This window comes from Microcaecilia unicolor, chromosome 5 (genome assembly GCF_901765095.1).
Source record: "Microcaecilia unicolor chromosome 5, aMicUni1.1, whole genome shotgun sequence".
In the NCBI taxonomy this organism is placed as follows: domain Eukaryota; kingdom Metazoa; phylum Chordata; class Amphibia; order Gymnophiona; family Siphonopidae; genus Microcaecilia; species Microcaecilia unicolor.
This window is the reverse complement of record NC_044035.1, coordinates 7,220,759-7,232,250: the sequence shown is the minus strand read 5'-3', so window position 1 is coordinate 7,232,250 and position 11,492 is coordinate 7,220,759. Positions and strand designations below refer to the sequence as shown.

Here is an 11,492-nt window from a genome sequence, read left to right as displayed (position 1 = left end):
CAGGATGCTGGGCTCGATGGACCCTTGGTCTTTTCCCAGTGTGGCATTACTTATGTACTTATGTCCTGTACTTGGCTCACTTTTATTACATAGAGCAGTGATTTAACCTATTGTGATGTCATAGTGGCTCATTCCACCAATAAGAGCCAACCTCATTAGTGATGTCACAATGGCTTGATTGTATAGAATGTTTGTACGTTTGGGAAGCTCACCAGGTGCCCTTGGCCTGGATTGGCCGCTGTCGTGGACAAGATGCTGGGCTCGATGGATCCTTGGTCTTTTCCCAGTATGGCATTACTTATGTATAGAAATGGAGGTTTTTAAGATCGATGAAATGTCCTTATAAAAGCAATTAATAAGTTGCAAGCTTTAATTGATAAACAGGATCTTTTTCCTCCTAATTTTAATATATTTAGAAAAAACAACAAAAAATATTAGGTAGGTACCTAGGCTATGTATAGTTTTAGGTTGTTTCAATTTCTTGCTACATTTGGTCTTGACAGTATATTAGCAAGCAAGAATTATAGGGGGTCTTTTATTTATTTATTTGCTGCATTTGTATCCCACATTTTCCCACCTATTTGCAGGCTCAGTGTGGCTTAGGTAGTACCGTAAGGCGTCCGCCTAGTCCAGATTAGCTTGAGTTATCTGCAGCAGGGCCCATAGGAATAAAATGCGACCTGCTGCAGATAACTCGAGCTCACCTTTAGTGAAAGACCCCCCCCCCCCCCTTTAGCCTTTCTTTGAAGTATCATGCCTAGAATACTCTGTTTACAGGTGTACTTGGCTAGAATTTTCAGGTGGTTTTTAACACCCGAGGGAGAACCTCAATTTCCTCCTCAAGTTCTCCGTCCAACCCTAGACTAAGCCAAGATGTTAGTCTGCAGTTACACATGACCGGGATAAATGCCAATGAGGATGTTTTTTTGAAACCTTTGTATAGTGCTGTAGTGAAATTCGGAATACACGTATATTTTACAACCACACCTAGAATTCACCAACTTTAAATCTGTGCATGTGCACACATTGAAGCAGTGTCTGTTTTAAAATTAGCAAGTTACACGTGTAAATAGCTGAATTTAAAATTGCTTGCGTTATTCTCTGTGCTTCAATTCCAATCCCATCTCCATCACTAATTTGTGTCTCTCTGGCCAGGTCACTCCATTATGAGCGTCATTTTCAAAGAAATGGATGCAGAGTCACTGTTCATTTGGATATGTGATGCAATAACCCTGGGGGAGCCAGCGTCTCGTTTAATGCAATCTGTGCAATAATGAGTTCAAGCCTACATCAGGAAATTTCCTGCCCCATGAGGACTGAGAATGATGCCACATGCCGCTATCTAAGTATAAACAACATCCCCAGATTTCTGAAGGCAGCGTGTGCTCATTTTCACTATCTAACACTTAACCAACACAGGAAGAGAGACAGATTTCAGAGGAGTAGCTTTAGTTTTTAGAGGGAGTTGGTTACTTTAGCTGCTACTTGGAGTCTTGCTGAAATGTTTGCTTTGTGACATTTTAGGGAATGCAATACATGTGAATGTGCAAAGTGTTCCCAAGTCCTGATTGGATCTTCAATGTTTAATGAATTTGCTACGGCGCAAGATACTCCCGGTCAATAGAAGTTCTGCATCAATCAAAGGCAGTGCGTGTGCGAGTCACTCCCTGATGTCCGGCCAGTGAAATGTCATGTGCAATCTGCAGATGTTGTTCTCTGTATGCTTTGGGCACAATAAGCTGTCTGCCTGCAGTCCAGGGCCTGTTAGGATCAATGGGATCAGTCTCTCTGTACAGCAAGCCCTCTTTCCATAGGATGCAATCTTTACAGGTCTCATTGGTTGGCTGACCAGCCTTCTGCTGCAGGGCTTCCAGATCAGGGTCAGAATGTTGTGCTTCCTGAAAAGCATGGCTCTGTCCTATATCAGTATCCCTTGCTGGAAGGGTCATTGCTGATGACTGTCAAACCAGGGACAACAGGTATATCAGAGACAGGTCAGGCTGCCCCATATGGCCCCAGTCATCTCTGGAACTGATTCTGCTGGAAGCTCTGGAGCACTTCCTCCTATTGCCTGGTCAGCTGGTTTCACCTGGATGGGCTCAGTATCTAGAACTAGGGAGGTGATCTCTGCTGGTTTTGTTTGTTGGGCCGCCCGGGTACAACTTCAGGTCACCATAGCGGAAATGCGGACTCTGAGGTCGAAGGTAATGTTCATTGGACCCATATCGGTTCCAGACCATGTTGGTACCGGCATGGTTTTTAATATTCCTACTTCTCTGTATCCAGGCTTGTTACCCCAATCCAGCTATACTCAAGCAGTGGGTACAGTCTCTCTGGATCCATTAGCTAACACTACATCTGCAGTGGGCAGTGTGTGTGTGCTATCTTCCGGCACCAGCGCCGGTCGTAATAAAGACATGCTAGAGTCAGTGACCTTGAGCTCAGATACCTGGGTCTGATTCACACTTATAACAGTGTTGCAGAAACCCATCTGCTTCCTTGCTTGACGAATAGCCAGCAGCTTTTTGTGCTGCGACCACTGCGTAGGCCTCGTCCATGGGCCTGGAACTACCCATGAAAGCTGCCAGCGTCGGTGCAGGAACTGGAATACTCTTCAGTGCAGGCTTGGGGCTATCTGGGCAATCTGCTTTGAAATGTCCTAATTAACTTTCTAGCTTCCTAACTTGTTCAAGGGCCTATAAATCAGAAATCAGGCCAGGGGCACGTAGAAGGGAATTTGTGACCATTAACTGTGATCTACACTGATACTATAGTAAACTCTAAAATAGTCCTTTTAAACGTTAGCCTGTGGAACTGTAACAGAGACTTTAAATGCTAGAAACTATTCCCTAAATTGCTTTTGCTACATAAGCAGGTAAGCATAAGATTGTAAGCTCTTTGAGCAGGGACTGTCTTTCTTCTATGTTTGTGCAGCGCTGCGTATGCCTTGTAGCGCTATAGAAATGCTAAATAGTAGTAGTAGTAACTTAAGGTAAAGACACTGAGATTACCTATTTAACTCTAAGGGGTATGTTTACTAAGGCGTGTCAGTGTTTTTAACGCTAACATGCTAATACATTCCTATAGGCGTGCCAGTGTTTGACGCGCGTCAACCATTAACTCACGTTAAAAACGCGAACGCGCCTATAGCGCACCTTTGTAAACACGAGTCTTAGTTTAAAAGCCATTTCCTAGCAAATACTTACCAGTGAAGTTCTCTTCCTCTCTGGAAGTCCTCACACAGCACATCTTCTGGACTGAAATTCAAGTACAGTAGACATTGCTCCTGTCCCTGGAAGGCTTACAATTTAAGGGGTCCTTTTACTAAGGTACGCTAACGGATGTAGTGTGTGCAAACAATTAGCATGCACTAAATGAGATGATGCCCATAGGAATATAATGGGCTGTATGGCATTTAGCATGCCTTAGCAAAAGGACCCCTAAATTTGTACCCGAGGCAGTGCAGGGTTAAGTGACTTGCCCAAGATTGCAAGGAATGGCAATGGGATCTGAACCCTGGCTTCCTTGGTTCTCAGCCTGCTGCCCTAACCATGATATTCCTGCTCCAGTGACTGGTTATTTATTGAGAGATTCCTGACTGGCCAATTTTAGATCTGAGCAGCCCCTGAATATAGTTCTTAAACTTTACATTTTTCTAGGTTTACACAAGAAAGAACATTGTTTCTAAAGTTACACCCTGATACTTTGGGTGCTACCTATGTGCTTTATTTTGTTACATTTGTACCCCGCGCTTTCCCACTCATGGCAGGCTCAATGCGGCTTACATGGGGCAATGGAGGGAGGGATAAGTGACTTGCCCAGAGTCACAAGGAGCTGCCTGTGTCGGAAGTGGGAATCAAACTCAGTTCCCCAGGACCAAAGTCCACCACCCTAACCACTAGGCCACTCCTCCACTTTATTGGCTTTATTTTCCTTGCCAATGTATTAGGATTAAAAATGTGACATATCTAGATCTATACTTATTTATTTATGGTGATTACGTTGGAGAGGTTTTTTTTTTTATCCTAGGCAGTATGAACATGATGTTCCAGCCGAGGTTACTCCAAGTGATGTCAGTGTCAGTAGTGGAGTGGATGGTTAGCTGGTTTAATTGAGTTAAGGATCTCAGGGTTTTTTAAGATTATTAAATACTAGTAAAACAGGCCCGTTTCTGACACAAATGAAACGAGCGCTAGCAAGGTTTTCCTCAGAGTGTGTATGTTTGAGAGAGTATGTGTGAGATTGACTGTGTGTGAGAGAGAGAGAGTGAATGTGCGAGTGTGTGTGTGTGTGACAGAGAGTGAGACTGCTGGGTGCGAGTGTGTCTCTCTGTCCCCACCCAGCAATTCTCCTCTCTCCCCTGTTCCTCCTCCAGCCACCCAGTGATTCTACTTTTTTCCTTGCCCCCTCTCAAGCCAGCCACCGATGCTCTTCTGTCCCCTGCCCCCTCTCCAGGTACCCACCGTGTCGCCTCTGTTCTCTGCCCTCCCTCCAGCCACCCAGCAATTGTCCTATTGCCCCTGCCCCCCTCCAGCCACTCCTCCACTTTAATCAGCATATATTAAATTCCCCCCATGTTCTACAGAAAAGCACAGAGCACATCCTATAAAATAAAACGCACCTCCAACGTTCTGAAGCCGTAGTTCCGGAACGTTGCAGGAATGCTTCAAGGCTTGACAGCTTCACTTTCTTGGCTTCAGAACGTTGGAGGTGCGTTTTATTACATAGGATGTTTTCTCTGTAAGACACTGCTAGATTTATGACTTTCCACATTTCTTTGGAGCTGATGTACAGTCACCATCCTTTTAAGGTATTCTTATTGAATAGATATGATCACTACATTTTCTGATACTGTAAACAATTGCATTAAAATTTCAAAAGAGCCTGGTGTGGTCTCAAAAGCTCACAGACCTCTGTTATTCTTAGGCAGATTAAAAGAAAAAAAAAACAAAAACAAAGGGATAAGAACTTGAAAAAGATGCAGAGCTCTGAGCCCTAAAATCTTTGAGGGATTACTGTGGTCTGTCCTGCCCTAATTTTTGTTTCATAGAACTGACAGAGGGGCAACAGTGATTTGACGCCCAGGCGGGTGCATGTGTGTGTGGTATCCTTTCTCGTTGATATGAACATATGGATAAGATATCAAAATCAGAAAAATAACAGTTTTATAACACATCCACAAGTGCAAGGACTAAGAGACACACACCCCCCCGAGGGTGTGGGATGCTGAAGCATAAGACGACTACTACTACTATAAATCACTTCTATAGCGCTACCAGTCGTACGCAGCGCTTTACAATTGAACATGAAGAAGAAAGACAGTCCCTGCTCAAAAGAGCTTACAATCTAAATCAGGATAAATAGACAGAATCAATAAGGATAAGGGAAGGACAGACAGAAGGACACATAAGGATAAGATAAAAGTTACAAGTCAGGAGTCGAAAGCAACATCAAACAGGTAGGCCTTTAGCCTGGATTTGAAGGCAGCCAGGGATGGAGCTAGACGTAATGGCTCAGGAAGCCTATTACAGGCCTAAGGTGCGGCGAGACACAAGACAAATGAACTGTATCAACTTTTCTGTACAGGAACCTGGTACCTATGAATCAGCTTGTACAGTACTGTCCTGTCCACATCAGCAGTAGCATAAACACATATGTACAAGATTGTATTGGCGAGACAAATATCTTGACGATGACCACAACATTTCATAAATAAAATCCTGTTATATTTATTGCTAACAGGTGGTTTTGTGTGGTGTTTCTGTTGGCAGATTAACTGGGAAAGAGGCCTTTATAAAGGATACATAGTACAGTGCTGTTGAGTTGGGGTATCTTTCCAAAAATCCAACACCAGCATATTAAATCTTGCTTTCTTTGAGTATTTCATTAGAAGGTGCAGATGAATGGCTCTAGAGCTTCTTATACTGTGGCCCGGCATCTGCACCAGGCACTTCCATAAGCTTTCTAACACACCACAGATGAGCAGACCGCTCTGAACGGATACTGGACAGGAGCACAACAGACTAGGGATGTTATTTCTTACAGGGAAAGAAGCTGTTTCTACTTTAAGATACTGTAAATGTACACCAAGGAGTTATACATTGTTCTTCTAATCCACATGAGCTCCATGTTCAGTTTAGCATAGTCTTTGTGAATCCAGAGGCCCACTCTTGGCCGTCATCCTTGTACATCTTTCCAGCGAGTCTTTGCCTGGAAGAGATGCCGGATGCTCTCACATGTAGCCCATGTTGCTTTTTGTTTCCCACCTTTTCTTGGCTTCAAATCTGAAATGAAGTACAAGGTGTACATTTAATTCAAAATCTCACAGACCCAAAAGAACCCCATATATTGCCCAAGTAAAACCCAGGAATCTTACTTTCATTACAATGCAGATTTCTGAATTATGAAAACCCTCCAATCCCCCCTTCTACCACATGTAATATTATGATACAGACACAACACGATTATGCAAAGATTTTATGTTTAAATATTTTTTTTTATTGAGAATAAAGCATAACAAGAGTGAGTCATATTTTTGTTATTAACAGTAGATAACCCCCTTTGTGTCCCTCCCCCTAGCCACTTCCACCAACCTCCTTCCCCTTATTTAGGTTGTGCTGTAGAGAATCCCCTCTGGGAGCAATGCAAAGATTTTAATTTACAGTATGCAATTGTTAGTGCTCACTGCAGACTCCCTTCACACTTCATTACGAAGCCACATGAGAAAACTAAACCAAGTAACCAGATGCCCGCACATCACCTGTCTAAAACGCTCCGGCTCAGGCCCAACTCAGTCAACCGCTATGAGACTTCCAACACATCACACACAGCTTTCCCTGCCCTCGAAGTAACCGTGAGAGGTATCCTGCAGAGCACTGTGCAGTAAAGTGGGCAGACACACTGACCCAGGCCCAGATTTATGGACAAGCAATGCCGTTTAACATATGACTGATTCCTACTGCAATGAAGAAAAATTGTTGGCAGCACCGTGGGAAACCAGAAAAAAAATGTGCATTCCCTACACTGCACAAGCTGTTTCTTCTCCCAAACAGCTGGAATGAGCACCATCTCATTTTTTCATTGTAATAAAAGCACAGTGGTGGCGAGCTTGGAGGGAACATTAGTTAATAGCTACAACAATGAACAATTAAAACTGAGTAACCTGACCAGAGTGACCAAGAGGGTCTGTGCCAGAGCTGAATTGGAAATGAGGGCAGGGATTAAAGTGACTCACTAAGATGTAATAATAAGCTGTGCATTAGAACTGTATGAACAGATTCACAGCAGTTTCCTAAAGCACATAGTAGAATTAGAAAAGGTACAGAGAAGGGCAACGAAAATGATAAAGGGGATGGGACAACTTCTCTATGAGGAAAGGCTAAAGCGGCTAGGGATCTTCAGCTTGGAGAAGAGACAGGAGATATGATAGAGGTCTGTAAAATAACGAGTGGAGTGGAATGGGTAGACGTGAATCACTTGTTTACTCTTTCCAAAAATACTAGAACTAGGGGGCACACAATGAAGGTACAAAGTAGTAATTTTAAAACAAATTGGAGAAAATATTTCTTCACTCAACGTGTAATTAAACTCTGGAATTCGTTGCCAGAGAATGTGGTAAAAACAGGTCAACAGGGATTAAAAAAGGTTTGGATAATTTCCTAAAGGAATTCCATAAGCCATTATTAAAATGGACTTGGGAAAATCCACTGCATATTTCTAGGATAAGCAGCATAAATTTGTTTTAATTTTACTACTTTGTAGCTCCATTGCATGTCCCCTAGTCCTAATATTTTTGGAACAAGTAAACAAGCGATTCACATCTACCTGTTCCACTCCACTCAGTATTTTATAGACCTCTATCACATCTCCAAGCTGAAGAGCCCAAGCTGTTTTAGCCTTTCCTCATATGGAAGCTATCCCATCCATTTATTATTTTTGTCACCCTTCGCTGCACCTTTCTAATTCTGCTATATCTTTTTTGAGATGCGGTGACCAGAATTGCACACAATATTTGTGGTGAGGTCGCACCATGGCGCAATACAAAGGCATAACATCCTCATTTTTGTTTTCCATTCCTTTCCTAATAATTTCTAACATTCTATTTGCTTTCTTAGCTGCCGCTGCACACTCCGCTTAACACAAGACCATCTCTACTTCAGGAAGCAGGTGAAAGTTTGGCTCTTCAACCAGGCGTTTAACGGAAGACGTAACTAACTTGTTCACTCACACACACCAGGAGTGACTCAGGCTGCACATACTGCACCAGGACATGTTTATCCACTCCTACCCTAGCTGAGATAACATTTTATCATCTCTTTGACCTCATGTGCAACTTTCTTTAAATCAGTCACCTTACTTTCTAACTCTTCTTACTCTCTTTCCTATCTATATGTTACATCTTTGCTTTATCTTTCACTATCAATTACAATGTTCTATTAGGTATTGTGTTGACCTTCATAATCTAGACTAAAAGCCCACTTTTTTGATGCTATTTTTAACACCTAATCCTTACTCACTTGTTCAATACCCATATTTTATTGTTCCCACCTTAGTAATTCCCTTATCTCTTATTTGTCCTGTTTGTCTGTCCTAATTAGATTGAAAGCTCTGTCGAGCAGGGACTGTCTCTTTATGTCCAGTGTACAGCGCTGCGTACGTCTAGTAGCACTATAGAAATGATAAGTAGTAGTAGTAGTATTGTTATTTGAATATTTTTACTGCTGTAATTGCCTATTGCTCATGTTTGATCTATTCTTACTGTATACCGCCTTGAGTGAATTCTTTCAAAAAGGCGGTAAATAAATTTAAAAGATAAAATCATCAACGATGACGCCTAAATCTTTTTCCTGGTCGGTGATTCCTAATGTGGAACCTTGTATCATGTAGCTGTAGTTCGGGTTCCTCTTCCCCACATGCATCACTTTGCACTTGCTCACATTAAATGTCATCTGCCAGTTGGATGCCCAGATGTATTTTGCAGCAGTTTCTTCAATGCTTGCTATAAACCGACTCATCTGTAATCTGTTGTCCTGGGCTGCAACTATCAATCGCTCATCCTTAGGTTTCAATTCACTTCTCTTTACCCGTTCATGTTTCCGGTTTTAATCAACAAATAGTTCCTGTACTTTGCCAATTATTTTTCCTCGCTTGCTGATCTAATTTCTTGAAGATTTTTTTTTTTCACTTCCTTCATAAATTCTACTCTTACCCTTCCTTTTTGGTACCGGTGGATTCTTGCTCATTCTTTTTCCTCTTTGGAATGATTGTCCAAATTTAAATGATGGAAATGGATCCTAGAAGTTTTATTTCTTATTTCAACACCTTTTGCACTTTGGGATCTAATGACACCTAAATAAACCTGGAGGCCTATAACAGGACCTCTTCAACAAGGCCTACAAAAGAGAACCTATAGCCTTACTAAACTACCACGCCAAAACGAAAGGTCACCTTCTATACCTACCCGCCTAACACTATCCTTTTTTCTATTCCCATACTTAATCTCTGTGCATTACTAATTGTATCTGATATCCTGGAATGAAAATGTCATAACAAAACTCTGTAAGCCACATTGAGCCTGCAAATAGGCGGGAATATGTGGGATACAAATGCAATAAACAAATAAATAAATAAATAAATAAATAATCTATTTCTACGAGACTCATTTCTTCTTCACCAGGAAATATACAGTCTTGGCATACACTGATTCTTATAAATGACCTTCTGGGCATGGAGGAGTTTTCTCATTCAACAGCCAGTTTTTCAAGGTCTCTAAAAGGCCAGTCTACAATGTCAAAGTTGTGTGACAGTGCAGAATTGTCAGCTATTGACAGCTCGTATCTTTTTCTGTGATGTTAATGCACTCTTCAATATCAACTTTAGTCTTCTAAAAATATTTTCTTTACTGATCTTTTCTCTCCGTGATTTATGGTTGACTGTTGTTCCTTCACCCACTCCTAGATGTTTATAAACACTTTCCCATTAAAGTTCCTTTATCTCGCAGTCATCAGTCAAAGGATGATTTCAGTTTTGCTCAGATCTCCTCTAAGGAAAATCACCTTAGCAGATTTGTTCAGACCAAACATCATCTTGATGTCATCTGAGAAGCTTTTCATTACTTGGAGTTGATCTGCTAATTGTTGGTCACTAGAACTGTGGAGCTTCAGGTTATCTACAAAGAGAAAGTGTAACACTGACATCTTTAGGAGTAATAGCCCAAAATAATTAATAAAACTGATTAAGTGCCCAACAAAACAGAATTGGTGACAGGGAGTCTCCCTGAAATATGCCTCACTGGATCTTGATGGTAGGCAGGACAAACTGTCCATCTGCATATTGCAGGTGGAGTGTGGTTTGCCACATTTTCATGGTGAACTTCATGTAGTCAATCAATCCAGGGTTTACTTTGTGCATTTCAAAGCAACTTTCTGCCAGGTACCTGTAACCTGGATTGGCCACTGTTGGAAGCAGGATACTGGACTAGACAGACTATTTGTCTGACCCAGTATGGCTATTCTTATGTTCTTAACTTATTGTCCAGGAATGTGAGATGCCATCAAAGGCCTGCTTATAGTCAAACTCATGCTGTACTAAGATTTCTGCTTTTATTAGCACTGCCCACAATGGATTTATTCAGGATTCATTAGTCTTTGGTTCCATATGTTCCCTGTCTTATTACCCGCTTTACTCATACTACCCCTCTCCTCAAGACCCTTCACTGGCTCCCTATCCGTTTTCGCATCCTGTTCAAACTTCTTCTACTAACCTATAAATGTACTCACTCTGCTGCTCCCCAGTATCTCTCCACACTCGTCCTTCCCTACACCCCTTCCCGTGCACTCCGCTCCATGGATAAATCCTTCTTATCTGTTCCCTTCTCCACTACTGCCAACTCCAGACTTCGCGCCTTCTGTCTCGCTGCACCCTACACCTGGAATAAACTTCCTGAGCCCCTACGTCTTGCCCCATCCTTGGCCACCTTTAAATCTAGACTGAAAGCCCACCTCTTTAACATTGCTTTTGACTCGTAACCACTCGCCTCCACCTACCCTCCTCTCTTCCTTCCCGTTCGCATTAATTGATTTGATTTGCTTACTTTATTTATTTTTTGTCTATTAGATTGTAAGCTCTTTGAGCAGGGACTGTCTTTCTTCTATGTTTGTGCAGCGCTGCGTATGCCTTGTAGCGCTATAGAAATGCTAAATAGTAGTAGTAGTAGGAACAGGTTACTTCCTGTTCTGGCCGGGGCAGAGGGAGCTGCAGCGAAGTTAGGAAAGTCAGCGAACTCAGCTGACAGGCATGCGCCGCGGCACCCCCCCCCCCCCCCCAGCGGCGTGCACCCGGGGGGGTTGTCATTTCGCCGGGGGGGGGGGGGGGCCGCATCGGCGATCCGCCCCGGGTGTCATGCAGGCTAGGATCGCCACTGGGCACACCAATTCAGATCAAACTTGTGTAAAAACCCCGATTGCTGCAAAAAGAAAGCAGAAGTGGGGGCC

General features: G+C 42.5%; 1 protein-coding gene across 2 annotated transcripts in view; it reads right to left on the bottom strand.

Annotated features, from left to right (window-relative positions):
• Nucleotides 1-3,888: 3,888 nt before the first annotated feature.
• FAM204A (family with sequence similarity 204 member A) overlaps nt 3,889-11,492 on the bottom strand; it is a 127,518-nt gene continuing 119,914 nt past the window's right edge. Inside the window, exons 8-9 of one of the 2 annotated variants that reach the window (XR_003942080.1) lie at nt 5,805-6,284; nt 3,889-4,102 (exon numbers count right to left, since the gene is read on the bottom strand). Coding sequence is in view for 1 of the 2 variants with exons in the window: in XM_030202633.1 (XP_030058493.1) it covers nt 6,233-6,284 (52 nt within the window). In the remaining variant the exon portion in view is untranslated. Of the gene's footprint in view, nt 4,103-5,453; nt 6,285-11,492 lie in introns of those variants that run through there. The other variant, XM_030202633.1, reaches the window with a different exon arrangement.